General features: G+C 41.6%; 1 protein-coding gene across 1 annotated transcript in view; it reads right to left on the minus strand.

Moving 5' to 3' along the window:
* Window positions 1–15,109, minus strand: part of MACO1 (macoilin 1) — a 78,777-nt gene that overhangs the window by 9,489 nt on the left and 54,179 nt on the right. The window contains exons 7-9 of the mRNA XM_055139124.1: window positions 6,848–7,006; window positions 4,971–5,153; window positions 892–1,012 (exon numbers count right to left, since the gene is read on the minus strand). Of these exons, the coding sequence (XP_054995099.1) occupies window positions 892–1,012; window positions 4,971–5,153; window positions 6,848–7,006 (463 nt within the window). The remainder of the gene's footprint in view (window positions 1–891; window positions 1,013–4,970; window positions 5,154–6,847; window positions 7,007–15,109) is intronic.

The raw sequence follows: 15,109 nt of genomic DNA on the forward strand, positions 1-15,109 counted from the left end.
GAACTCCAGTATACCTCCCATCCCATCCCACCCCACAACCCCGACGCCCTCCGCCTGTGTGCCTGAAGATTTTCACTTTACTTTCTCTTTACTTTGATTACATTCAATATCTCAACAGAAAACTCACTATTATTATTTGGAATTTTCCCCCAACAATCAGACCTGCCGAAAAGGCATCATTTGATAATTTGTTTTCCATTGCTGAGAATGAAGAGTGTATTAGGTTTTGGATTTCTGGTATTTAGTAATTAAGTCCAGAGAAATTTCTGCCAGAAGTTGCATCACTGCAAACTCGTACCTCTCTTTAGTGGGCCTTATAAGATGGAGGTCACCAAGCCACCAGCGAAAGGAAAGGCCAAGAGAGAAAAACCTTTCTCCTCCTGGGGTGGCATGGGGCCATAGCTTAGTTTCACTGTCTAGAGACATTTCTGCAAGAAGCCGCTGGGTGCCGAAAAGTAGTTAGTGGGCCTCCGGGATCATGGGCGTTCAGGAATGGAGGAGATGTTCGTGTGCTAGAGATACAAAACTTTTGCAAATTTGTTCCCATCTTTATCTGTTGTCAGCTTTACTACACACTTTGGGATCTGTCTTTAGGTCATTTATTCTATTCTACTGACCAATAATTTTTTTTATCTGTCTGTCCCACACACGGTTAAATCACTGTAACCTTAAAATACATGACATTAGTTTTAAATGTCTACTTAAGTAGACATAGCACCTCCTAGCTCCTGCAAACTACCTACTCTGTAGAAATGGCAGCTTTCCTTATCGTGCACTGCCCCAGAGCACAAGGCTTAGAGATGCACCAAAAGGCACGAGCTCCATGTAGATAGTGCAAAAGTCCAATATAGACAAGAGCTTCAGGTGTGAGAGTCTTTTATTCTCACTTACTTGAACTTTCACTTCTAGGTCTCTGATCTGGTCTTCTTTCACCTTCATGTCCATTGTGAGCTTCTTGCCCTCTGCTTCTAATTCTCTGATCCGATTCCGCAAGGTTTCAGTACACTCTCCCCTGTTGAAAAGGAAGAGAAGGAAATAAAGGGACTTTTTTTTTTTCCCTTTTTGGGTCACACCCGGCATGCACAGGGGTTACTCCTGGCTCTGTACTCAGGAATTGCCCCTGGAGGTGCTCAGGGGACCATATGGGATACTGGGAATTGAACCCAGGTTGGCCGCGGCATGCAAGGCAAACGCTCTACCCACTGTGCTATCACTCCAGTCCCATAAAGGGACTTTTTTTTTTTTTTTTGCTTTTTGGGTCACACCCAGCAATGCACAGGGGTCACTCCTGGCTCATGCACTCAGGAATCACCCTTGGCGGTGCGCAGGGGACCATATGGGATGCTGGGATTTGAACCCGGGTCGGCCTCGTGCAAGGCAAACGCCCTACCCACTGTGCTATCACTCCAGCCTCCCCATAAAGGGACTTTTAAAGGCTGCAGATTTATATTACTGGACTAATATTTCTCTTCAAGTCCTCTGTCAGCTGGGTTTTAGTTTTTTACTGCCTGCTCATTCCTTCTGTTCTCTGACCTTTACAACAAAGATCTAAAATAATCACAATAGTTAGGTGTCTAATATGAGCCAGGTATCAAGCTAGGTACTCTACTGATATCTCTCCTTTAAGAACATAGGGCAGGCAATTCAATCAGCTTAATCAATGGCTGAATAAATAGTAGTGCTCCTACATAAAAAAAAAAAAACAGGGCAGGGGGCTGGAGAGCTAGTACAGCAAGTATGGCATTTGCCTTTCATGCGCCTGACTCAGGTTTCATCCCCAGCACTTCATGTGGTCCCCCGGGCACTGCCAGGAGTGATCTACAAGCTCAAAGCCAAGAGAAAGCCCTGCGTCCAGCAGAGTGTGGTTCAACATTAGCCCTCTCCCCACCAAAAAAGAAAAGTATATTGGACATATGATCCTGTTTTCCAGATAGACTACAGAGATATCAAGGTCACTTGTCTGTAGGCCAAAGAACTGGGATAAGAAGTGAGTTTTGGGGAGCTCAGCAACAGTACAGTGGTTGAGGGTGCATGCCCAGTTTTGATACCCAGCATCACATGGACCCTGAGCAGCATCTTATCTTTAAGACTTTGTGCTGAACCAATGGTCTGCTTGGCTGAGAATCTCCATTGGGGTTCCTGGGCCTTCTGAGCATCACATGAGGCATCACATGAAGCTCCCCATCAAAAATATAAAGGTACTCCCCTCACCCACCCAGCCAATTTTGAAGGGCTATGCATTGTAAATTGTCATACACTTGGAGTAAGGAAAAAAAAGTAGGGTGCTGGTTCAAGACTATGGTTAGGACAGACTAAAAAAAAGATGACAGCAATGGGTTAATCTAAAGCTAATTATTTAGATTTCAGAAAAAAGCTAATGGAGCACATTGATGTCCTTTGCCTACCAAAAAGGAAGATCTAGTGAGGGACTTACAAGTTACTTAAAAATAATGAGACCCAAACTTAAAAGGTGGGATCAGTGATGGAACATTTTATGTCAAAAACCTAACTATGAATAATTTTGTAACTCACGGTGCTTTAATAAAATAAAATTTGGGGGGAGGGGAAGTTACTTAAAAGTAAAAAGAGCTTCTAGGGGCCGGAGCGATAGCACAGCGGGTAGGGTGTTTGCCTTGCACGCGGCCGACCCAGGTTCGATCCCCGGCATCCCATATGGTCCCCCAAGCACCGCCAGGGGTAATTCCTGAGTGTAAAGCCAGGAGTAACCCCTGAGCATCGCTGGGTTGTGACCCAAAAAGCAAAAAAAAAAAAAAAAAAAAAAGAGCTTCTACATAGGTGATGGGCTGGAGCGACAGCATAGTGGGTAAGGCATTTGCCTTGCACGTGGCCAACCCAGGTTCGATTCCTCCACCTCTCTTGGAGAGCCTGGCAAGCCACCAAGAGTATCTTGCCCGCATAGCAGAGCCTGGCAAGCTACCCATGGCGTATTCAATATGCCAAAAAACAGTAACAAGTCTCACAACGGAGACGTTACTGGTGCCCACTCAAGCAAATCAATGAGTAACAGGATGACAGTGACAGTGACATAGTTGATGACAAACAAGGATCATCCAAGGATAAGATCAAAATAAACTTAAGTGGAAGCGAAGGGTAAGATTCAGGGTAGATACTAAAACTAATTTGCTGGCTCTCAGTTACAGAAGACATTCAATAACATGGTTAATAATCTGCCATATGTGTTTTTTAAAAATGGGTAGATGTTAGAAGGACTAGGGGACAGTACAAACTACACTAGATGAGTGTTTGGGAAAATCTGCAAGTAGGGTTCAGAAATTCCTTTAACACTTTACACAAATAAACTATAATCCTCACATCCTAGAGGGGCTAGTACAAGGTAGTATGAACATATATAGATGCGGGTGGTCCAAGTGAGTTCAGCCATTTATGGTTTAGAATATGCTGGGGGAAGGCAGAATCACACAGGAGAGGAGTTCTATTAATTTCTGAAAGGTGAAACGATTTGTCAATAATCATGCATGCCAAACCTAAAAGAAAGTTACTGAAATGACAAATACAAAAAAACCAAAAGCAAGGAAGAAGAATTACTACAGAATTTTTATGTTTTTTTGGCTTGTTTTATGGTGCTGGGTCTTACCACTGAGCGGCATTCCCCAGCCTGCCGATTAGATCACAAAATAATAAATTAGGAAACTTTAAATGAAACAACTTATAATAATTTACCCTCACTCTGTGTCTATAAACTCCAAAGTTACCTTACAATCGAGATGTAATTCACTAATTAAAAAAAATGAATGAATGAAGGGGCTGGAGAGTCTACACAGGGGTTTCAGCTCTTGCTTTGCACACACAGCTGACCCTGGTTTGACTAACCCCTGGCACATATGGTCCCCCAAGCACTGCCAGAAGTAAACTGTGAGCAGTCAGATATGACAAATCAAAAAACAAAAAAGAAAAAAAAGAGGGGGTCAGGTGGGAAGAGGTATGCTCTTCAAGTCTGTTTCTCCCTTGAACATATATCTTATTTGCATGTCCCTGTCTCTTTGCTTATGTCTGCTCTGAAGAAGTCTATGTTCTCTTGAATGTATTCCCCCCGCTTTCTCTACTCTCATATCTTTCTAATATATGCTTCACTTAAAAAAAAAAGGAAAAGAAAAACTGAAGTAGAAATTTAAAAAACTTTTAAATGCCAAAACCCAAATAGCACTTGCCTACTTTTCAATGGTAGAGAAACAGTCCAATTTTCATCACTCCAAAAATTCAATGATACTAATAGCGACTATTTATTTTTCACCCTTTTCCTGCTCAATTGTCATCTTACTGACATTTTACAAAAACATGAGCAGGCAGTGGTTACACAGTCCTGAGAGAACCAAGATTTAACCTATGTTTAAGTTAAAAGAACCTCTACAACAAGGCAAGAGAAATAACTCAACAGGTTGAGTGCTGTTTTGTGTGTCTGAGGCCCAGTTTAGTGCCTCCTATGCTTGGTCCTCCAAGCACTGCCAGCACTGCCAGGAGTTATCCCAGAGTATATAACAGGTGTGTATATCCATGAGCATCATAAGGTGGGGCCCCAAAATACCCCCTTCAAAACAAACCAAAAAAACCTTCCACAGACAGACACACCCAAGAATAGAAAGTAATGACAGTTCCATAAAGGGAACAAAATTTCAAGGAATCTCTCTCAAAAAGGGTTATAATCCTCAGTCTTGTATAGAAAGTGACTGAAACCCTTTACTAGTAGCACTCTGTCCACAGAGAGTAATTCCCTAATCTCACTTTAGATGATGAGATCATGGAAGGATGAAGTTGTTCTAACAGAGCGAAAGCTTCCACTGGATGGGGTTTGAACTAGTTAATAAAAGTGTATTTAAAAGCAATCCATCTGTGCTGAACCGCGGTATTTTCAATCCTGTCCAAGGAATCAAATTTCCCTCGATACAAGGAAAGTCAATCTTGGAATAAGCACACAGGTGACAAGGACATACCTAGATGCAGCAGCAAATGCAACAGCCCGGGCAGCAGTAGCTTCTTCTAACTTCTTCCTTTTTTTCTCCTCCATTAACTGTTTTTCTACAAAACTTCGAGCTTCCTGTTCAGCTTTTAGTTTTTTCTCCAACTGACTGATATTCTGTTTGTCTTTCTGCTTCATTTGCACAGCATTATGTAATCTACATGAAAACGATTGTCATAAAGTATTTTGTTAGAAACGCCCACTAGACACCTTTGGTAAAATGAGGACTCCTACCAACAGGAAGCTAGAACAGCAAATCATAAATTTAATCTCGAATAGTATCTAAGAAAACAAATGATTCACAAAAGGTAATCCACAGAGCAGGTTAAAGCAAATGCTAATCAGAAGGGAAGATAATTGCAGAACTAATTTTAGTGCCAAAGCACCCAGAGAGAACTTGAATCTGACCAATAAACCACAGATGCAACCAATGGCCCTAGAACTTATATGAAGGGTGGATGGGTGGGAGGGAGGAATGGTCTCTTTTTGTCTCAGTACAATTAAATCTACAGCCTTTTCTTTACAGCTGTGAGATGTTTGTGAGAGTATCAGCTCATAGTTGGAGTCAGTGCGTCTTAATTTCAGATAGAAGTTTCATTTTTCCACCACTACCCCAGCTTTACATATCAGTATAAGGCAAATTTATCTTATTACATTTTTAAAATATGAGATGTTCTCTAAGCATCAATGCTAGAACTACCACACATGTAAGAAGGATTGGAGAGATGATTTTTCTATAATGCTCTTGCTTTTGGGTTATATTTCTTAAAAATGTCAAAGAAAAAAAAAAAGTCAAAGAAATCCTCTTCCAGTAGGGAAGGCACAGAATGCTACCACAAACATACACTGCTCAGAAAAAAAAAGCACAAATCCACACCGAATCAAGTAATTCCAGAATGAATTAACAGAAGGCATTAAAAAAAAAAAGAAGACATTTTATTTTTGCCTACTTCTTCAAATAAAATCAAAAGTCAGTCTCAATTTTCAGTTCCACTCTCGGTATCTGTATTGCAAACCATAATGCCCAAAAGTAGAGAGTATGGGGAATACTGTCTGCCATGGAGGCAGGGGGGAGGGTGGGAAAGGAGGGGTACACTGGGAATACTAGCGGTAGGGAATGTGCACTGGTGGAGGGATGGGTTTTGATCATTGTGTGATTGTAACCCAAACATGAAAGCTTGTAACTATCTCACGGTAATTCAATAAAATTTAAAAAAGAAAACTTCGTTCTAGAAATCAAGTAAATAGTGTACAATTTCCCTGGAAACTTTCACTCAAACGAGCAAGATTTCAAATAGCGGTAACACGGTGTCTTGTCAATTTTTACTTACATTTATAAAAAAAATTTCTGTATTAGAAGTATTACTATTAACACAAAAGCTCTATTTTTAGCTGAGTAGTACTAAATGAGAAAAAAAAACCCAAAATAGTATACTAAACTACTTCTAAGTAATGTGAATACAAATAGATTTTATAATGTGCTGAGTATCTGGTATTAAAACAAATATTTTATTTAAAACAAGCTTTGCAAGAGAAGAAAGGCACCTGCCATGGAGACAGGCAGGGGGTGGGGAGTGGGGGGTGATGAGAGAGAACTTGGAACCCTGGTGCTGGGAAATGTACAGTGGTGGAGGGATGGGTGTTGGAATACTCTATGCTGAAATCCAACCATGGACAGCTTTGTAAGGTCTATCTCACAATGATTCAATTAAAAAAGTTAAAACAAAAATAAAAGAAAATAAAACAACCTCTGCTGGGTCTGTCACTGTAAATCTTGTGTTCCGATCCCTGGAAATAGGAGAAACAGTGAGGTCACCTGGCTCAGGACTGAGGCCTGAAAGGTACACATACTTGTTCTGGAGCAGCTCATTCTCCTGCCGGAGCTGGCCCATTTCTGAGCGGATCCCTCGCTCAGTGCTTGAGAGGGAGCTGATCTGACTGCGGAGTTCTTGTTCCACTTGCCTGCTGGCCTGCAGGTCAGCCTTTAACTTTTTAATGTCTTGTTCCAGCCTAAGAGAAGGAGAGATACAGCATATTTATTAGGTAAAGACACTGGGAGAGCCTGGCTGAAGTCCCAGACTGCTGAACAGATATTAGAGGACTCCTCTGGCAGCTCTGGAGATTACCAGGATTCCAGCACACAATTTGCTATTTTTGTTTTTTGGGGGCCACACCCAGTGGTGCTGAGGGGCTACTTCCAGCAATTTGTTCAGTAGTAGCTCCAGGTGGTGCTGAGATGATAAGGGGAGACTAGGTGCTGGAGAAAGAACGCAGGTCTCCAGCAGAGTATTGCAGAAGCCCTCGGAGACTGCAATTTGCCCTTTGTTGATTGTTTCTGCCTGAATTCCATCTCTTCCCACTAGCGGATACCTTCTGGCTTTGTCCCAAATTTTATGAATATTGATAGATGAATTGAGTACTTGTACCTGAGTTGCCAAAAAAGGAGAAAGGGAAGGCAGAGAGAAGGTGGCTGATAGGTAAGGAGGCCCTTTCCTGCTGCCGAATTTCCCATGCCCCCTAGCAAGGGAGATAAGTTCCTAACTGGCTCCCGGCCCACCAGGCTTTAAGGCAGATCAGTATTTCCTACAATGGGCAACACTTTAAATACTTAAAAAATAAAACCAGGGGCCAGGAAGAGCAGTACAGAGGGTAAGGTGCTTGCTGTGCACACAGCCACTGACCAGGAGTTGATGCCTGGCATCCCATATGGTCGCCTGAGCACTGCCAGGAGTGAATCCTGAATGCAGTCAGGAGTAAGCCCTGGGCCCTGCCAGATGTGGTCCCAAAACAAAAACACAAAAACAAAAAATAAAACCACCGTGCACATAAAAGAGTGAGGGAGGGGCGTAGCAGTTTGGGATGCAGGTGCTTTCTTTTAGAGGAGGTAGATTTCCAGGGAGGCTGAAAGTCTCTTTCTCTTTCTGAAAAAAGGGCAGTAGATCAAGTAAGTTTGGCAACCTCTGTGACAGATCAATATCTACTGCCAGAGATTGCCTCCCTCCACGGGCCTAGAAAAAAGTGTCTGAAACAAACTCCTAAAATTGCTAGTACCCTCACTAAATGATATTCACGCTTCTGGTGATTGTGAGAGCAGAGAGCTTATTAGACTTGGCAACAATTTGAAAAGGGAACAAATTACATGCTCTTAGAATCAGAAAACTCCATCTGTGAACCAAAGATAATCATTTCAATTTCTTCTATTTTTTTCTTCCTTTTTTGGTGCTGGGGATCAAACCCAGGCCACACAACTACAAGGCAAACACTCACCGAGCTACATCCCCAGGTCCATCTATTTTCTTTAAAACAATATTTGCTCTACATGATATGTATAAAGGATCTATTATTTGCACATGAAAAGATAAACACAAAGTATAAAACCTCTGTCTCTTTCAAATCTCTTCCTCATGAGAGGGATTTAGTTTTATTAGGACCAATAAATATTTTAAATGATTACACAATAAAACAAGTAAGGAGAGGCTGCTAAAATCTCAGGGCTGGGACTAATGGAGACGTTACTGGCACCTGCTCGAGTAAATCAATGAACAACGGGATAGAAGTGATACACTGATACACAATAACACAAGAAAAGCTATGAATAAATACAAGGTAGAAAAAGTAACAGATATTTAATAAGAACTATGTGTCTGGCACTATTCTATAGGTCTTAGTGGTATTAGGTATTAGCTCATTTAATTGCACAACTATAGACTGGACTTAATTATCATTCACATTCTTATAGATGAAGAAATCTATGCCAGGAAAATTCTAGCCTGAGGTTATACAGTCTAGCTCCCGAGTTCACACTTCACTACTCATATAACTAGACCAATACACATCATCCCTAGCATGGTCTGGATGAGACTGTCAATCACTTGAGTTCTAAAGAGCAAGTATGGGAACTTGAGTGGCTTCAAAGGTTGTACCAGGTTTGGAGAAGGAGGAAGTGAGGAGGTGGCGTTCTGAATGTGGGGAGAAACAGCCTCAAAGGCAGAATAGCCATAGGTACCTGGGGCCACAGCAATCGATTGGGCCAGTCTGAAGACTTGCACTGAGAAAACAGTGAGAAAGGACAGAAGGAAACTGGTAGACGAGACTGTGAAGAGTGGCACTGATGGTCATGCAGGGACAGGTTCCACACGAGACTTAAAGTAACCTTTTCCAACATGATAACAAACTCAGGCAGGCAAAAGTCAGTTTTCTCTAATGAACACTGCATCTCATTAACCCATCATACTAAGACAGTATTTCTGGAGGGCAATGTTGATCTCTTTTTGGAACTGTTAGCCGCACCGGACTAAGTCCTCACATACACATTTTATTGAGCACTAAATCCCCAAGGCCCAGTACTTTGATTAATACCCATTTAATAATGTTGCCTGGTCTCCCTGAGAAAACCAAGAGCCGTTTTCTTTACCCTTCATTAGCCAACTAGCAAAATCTCAAAATCTGAAAGTCATAAAATAATTCCAAGGCACAGCAACTAGTTCTGCTGTGTCTGGAAGCATAGTCTTGAGACCTTGTTTGTCCAGTGTCCAGTCTCTTGACACAGCTCACTCTCCAGGGAAGGGTCACAAGTCAACATCGCACCACACTTTTCCCAATCGCCAGATTCATTCCAGTTGAATACACTCCCAGAGACATTCTTAACAATTACAGACTGGAAATATATCACCCCCAGACCATAACTAATTCACCTGAAGTAATCCAAGGGATATTTTCCAAAACAAGTAAATACTGTCAGGTTATTTTCATAAAATTTGGCTGGAAACACGTTAGGTAACTTATCTTTCTTGAGTAGTCAATTTCACAATGTTCGGATTGTTGTCTTTAGTCAAAAGGGTGAGTTTAATGATGATTGGCATGACTTAGTTATTGGTGTTTGTGATCAAGATTCCAGACTCAAGAGCTTTGGCCGACTATGCACCCTGCCAGGACTCAGTTTCTCCATCTGAAGCTAGTGATTCTAAAGTTCCTCCCGGTTCGGTCTAGGATTTCTAGACCTGACACACTTAGCAATGGCTGCTGATCTTCTGATTAGCAACCTAAGATACATCATATGCAGAGGCACAGGAATCAAGTTCCACATAACGATCCAACTAGGACAAAGCATGTGCCATAGTGGGGATGAAAGAATTAAATCAGCAGAGGCCAGATCTTAATAACTTAGCACTTATTTACTTTTCTACCTTTTTAAAATTTAAAATAGCTACTTTTCTGGGCCAAAGAGATAGTACAGTGGGTTAAAGTTTGCCTTGCATGCAGTCAAATAGAGTATGACCCCTGGTACTACATATGGTCCTTTGAGGCTCACCAGGAGTGATTCCTGAGTGCAGAGCCAGGAGTAAGCCCTGAACATAGCTGGGTATGACCCTACTCCCACCCCCCCAACCCAAGTGGTTCCTTGAGTCTCAACAGAAGTCATCCCTGAGCACAGAGCCAGGAATAACCCTGAGTACCATCAGATGTGGCCCAAAATCAAAAAGGCAAAAATTTTGAGCTTCTTGAAGAAAAATGTAAAAATGCAAAGAGTGAATGCAGTTATAGAGTGAAAAATGCAAAATCTTTGAACTGTAATTTCTGGATATCACACAACACATGCACATACATGTATTTTTTTAACATGGAACTAAGTCAAAGATAAACAGCACGACAAACAAAATGCTGTCGTTACAGGATATATGCACTTTAAAAATTAGTATGTTATAAATGATATTTAAATACTTCTGTGCATATGTACTTCAATTCAAAGTTCTCTTTAAAAATTAAATAATTATCAAAACTTTAGGATAAAAATGCTTTAAGATTTTTATAACTACTACCAGTAATTTTGTAAAACCTTGGGACTGGAAAGATAGTACAGTGGGTAGGGTGAGTGTCCTCGTTCAATCCCTGGCACCCCATATGGTTTCCTGAGCAATGCTAGGTGTGATCTTTGAGTGCAGAGCCAAGGGAAAGCACTGCTGAGTATGGACCCCCCAAAAACCTACAAAACCCTAGGGGCTGGAGCTATAGTACAGCAGGGAGGGCGCTTGCCTTGCACGTAGCTGTCCTGGATTCTATCCCCAGTATCCCATATAGTCCCCTGAGCACCACCAGAAGTAATTCCTGAGTGCAAAGCCAGGAGTAACCCCTGAACATTGCCGGATATGATTCCCCTCCCGCCCAAAAAAGAAAAAAAAAACCCAAAAAACAAAAAACGCCTATAAAACCCTAATTTATTATTTTCTAAAGAGTTGTAGCAAACCTTAATGAAGCTGGTGATTCTACTTTTTTTTTTTTTGGGGTCACACCTGGCGATGCACAAGGGTTACTCCTGGCTTTGCACTCAGGAATTAGCCCTGGTGGTGCTCAGGGGACCATATGGGATGCTGGGATTCGAACCCGGGTCAGCCGGGTGCAAGGCAAACGCCCTACCCGCTGTGCTATTGCCCCAGCCCCAAAGCTGGTGATTCTAAAGCTAGTGATTCACTACCTTAATGCCAGCATTGACACTATAGCAACGCTGTGTAATGACATGTAAGATAACTTAGAAGTGTTAAATGGTAAATTTTCAGTAATCTCAAAAATTTGAGGGCAAGTTTATTATCACTACAGAAATCATTTGCATAAATCTCAACACACACACACGTGGTGCATGCATGTATGCATACATGCTTTTTGTATTGGTCACACTTAGCAATGCTCAGGGCCTGGTCCTGGCTCTATGTTCAGGAGTGCTCACAAAACCATACATGTTGCTGGGAATTCAATGAATCAGGGTCACAGACACTGCAGTGACATGCAAGGAAAGTGTCTAATCTCCTATACTATCTCTCGGCCACATTTACTATATTTTAAATCTTTGCTGAAATAGGAGATAAATGATTTCTAATTCTTTCCTCGAGTAGTGTATGTATGAATGGTGCTGAGAACTGAATCCAGTACCTCACACATAGGAAACATGCACTCTGATCACTGAACGACATCTCTGACCCATAAATTAGTTTATATTTTGGGTTTTGGAGCACATCTGTGGTGCTCAGGGATTACTCCTGGCTCTGCACTCAGGGACCACTCCCGGCCAGCTCGGGGACCATGGGGGATGCCAGGAATCAAACATGGGTGGTAGTGTGCGAGGCAAGTGCCCTACCTACTTACAATCAGTTCGGCCCCCTATAAATTTACTTCTGATAGCAAAAATGATGTCAAGTTAAGGGTAAATATAAAAGAAACGTATAAATAGAAATGTAAAAAACTGATAATCCTTCCACCCAGATAGAACTACTCATTCACCATTCACATTCACTGTACCTCTTTTCTGTATATCTTCTGTTCTTTCTCTTTTTTCACACATATTTTTAATGTTGGTGAGAAAGCACCAGATTCAGTGTATCTTAACATATGTTAAGCACTTTCCAATGCCATTACAAATGTTCATAGACAATTTAATTACTGTTTAATATTCCACTGTATGAATGTTGTATATGATCATATTTTCTAAGATAGACTCAATTTTTGCATGTACTCAAAAGAAAAAGGTATTAAAGTATTTCTTAATTATGCTAATTGGGAAATTGAGCTAAAACAAGACCATCATATGCCAGGGTGTAGGATAACATGGGTTTGTCCTTTCCGCCTTGCCACAGGGAGCTTAGGTTCATTGGGTTACTCCCATCACAGCGCTCCCATTCCTATGTGTTTATTTGTAACTTCTTTCTTTCTGCTCTGTTAACTTGTAAATATTGTTTTTCTCTTCTCCTTAAATCCTTTGCATAGTTAATTCAGAGCAATGTCCTTTTTGTATGAACACAAGAAAATGCTATGCTTTTGTAACTTGGGAGTTAATGGACTCTCAATGATATTTACCTCCTGGACATCTGTTCTCTCGACTTAAGCCTCAGCGGCCCTCACTTCCTAGCACACCAAAAGCAGGGTCCTGACAGGGACTGGATGGACACAGGGCAAGCGGTAAGGTATGTGCCACCCTGGCATCAAAATGGGCCTGGCCAAAGTGCCATAAGGCTTAACTATAAGTTAAGAGCATGGTCATGGACAAAATTCCATCATGATCCAATAAGTAATAACTAGATTTGGAACCTGCTAGGGTTAGTAATGATTGATCTGGTCTGAGCACTGTAGTCTGAGTCTGTGGCAAGATGCTCCCAGGAGAGCTGCCCTACAAGCCTCAATGTGTTTCTTACTGTGTCCATACAAAAATAACTAATATTAAGATGTTAATTAAGATGTTAATTAAGTTATTGGACTGAGGAGAAGAGGAACACCCCCAGGTGGTGTTTCTGCCCTTGAGCCCAATGGGTGGTCTGGAAGGGCTTTCTTATGTTGGTTTTGCTACTGGACTGGCAATGGGTGGAGGTTGGCCCACAGTGTAGGGTGAAGAGGTGTGGAGAGATGGGAGAGTTGGAAGGGTTGAGAGAGAAAGCAGGGAGCAAGATGGAGCATGGAGAGATGAGTGGAAGAGACAGGAAGAGACAGGAATCAGAGAATGGGGGCTCAGAGAGACTGGAACAGGTACATGGGGAGAATGGAACAGCAACTGATAAACCAACCAGCTTGGCCCTCATTTCCTTCTCCGTCTGCCCCATGACTTGTGCCGCCCCGACTGGGCGAGTGGCCCAAGACCACCCAACCTGGGTGATGAGGGGGAGAGTCACCAGGGCTCTCCTGGCCACCCAGAGATTATACACCAGGGTATTTATTTGACAGGTAAATAATAACTTGTTTTGTATGGTATACAGTAAGTCTTTGGTGCCAAAGGTCCTTCTTTTCTTTTTTTTTTTGTTGCTCTTTTTGGGTCACACCCAGCGATGCTCAGGGGTTACTCCTGGCTTTGCACTCAGGAATTACTCCTGGCAGTGCTCGGGGGAGCATATGGGATGCTGGGAATCGAACCTGGGTTGGCCGCGTGCAAGGCAAATGCCCTACCCACTGTGCTATAGCTCCAGCCCCAAAGGTCCTTATTTTCTAGGTGTACAGCAGACATAAAACTTATCAGTTTGAACTTATCAGCACCAAGAAATTCAGATTTAATAATATTAAAGATGAACACAAAATCTTCTAATATATATGTAGGATTTCTTAAAGTGGCAACAGCTATAGCATAAATTATATGTAAGTGACTGGGGAGAAAAAAAAAAGACAAAAAAAAATGTACCCATAGCTCAGATCCCTTTTTCCAGAATTGACTCCTCTCCTCTCTAATAGATGAGGACTATATGAGAAAACTTTACTTCAGAATACCTATAATCTCACATGGAAAAAAAAATCCCAGACCAGAAATAAAATTTTAACCAAATTTTAGTAGCACAAAGGCAGGAAACAAATGTACTTTCTTCTCCTCCTCTGATTGTGGCAATAGTTATCATATTTAACAAGGCTTCCCAATGGAGTCACTGCGTTGGACACAGACAGGGCCCATGGCAAAACTAAAGTCCTGTATGTTAAGGAAACAGGTCCACTGTGCGCAATAGAAACTACGGCTATAATCAACTCAAGATGCTACATATTATGTACAGATACCTCTGCTACCCAGCTCACTGATAATTTTTTTTTCTTTTTGTTTTTTAATTTTGGGCCACACCAGGCTGTATCTAGGGACCTTTGGTGCTGAGGATTGAACCTGGGTCTGCCATAAGCAAAGCAAGCACTCTACTTGATGTACTATTGCTCTAGTCATCACTGATAATTTTTTAAAATAGCATTAAATTTCTAAATTTAATAAAATTTAAAACTATCTCTGAAGACCAGCCCCCATTCTAACTCACAAATAAGATGGAACACCACTTCCTCAGATCTCTACTTGGATGGCTAGACTGACTTCAAAGAAAAATTACCAAATTGAGGATTTCTCTTATTACCGCTGAGCTAAGGCTATATCTTTCATCTTATATATCTCAAGGGACAAAATAACATAACTTTTTGGTTTGCTTTTGGTCTACTGAGAAATTCTCAGTGTTTCTGGCAGAGCTCAGAGGGCACATATGCAGTGCCAGGGATCAAACCCAGATCAACTTGTATGAAAGGCAAGTACCCTACCCACTATGCTCTCTCCCAAACCCAGGTAAAAAATTTTTAAGTGGCAGGCCAGAGGGAGGGACAGTACAGGAGGTAAAGTGT

The sequence above is a fragment of the Sorex araneus genome, chromosome 5 (assembly GCF_027595985.1).
Source record: "Sorex araneus isolate mSorAra2 chromosome 5, mSorAra2.pri, whole genome shotgun sequence".
Classification (NCBI taxonomy): Eukaryota; Metazoa; Chordata; class Mammalia; order Eulipotyphla; family Soricidae; genus Sorex; species Sorex araneus.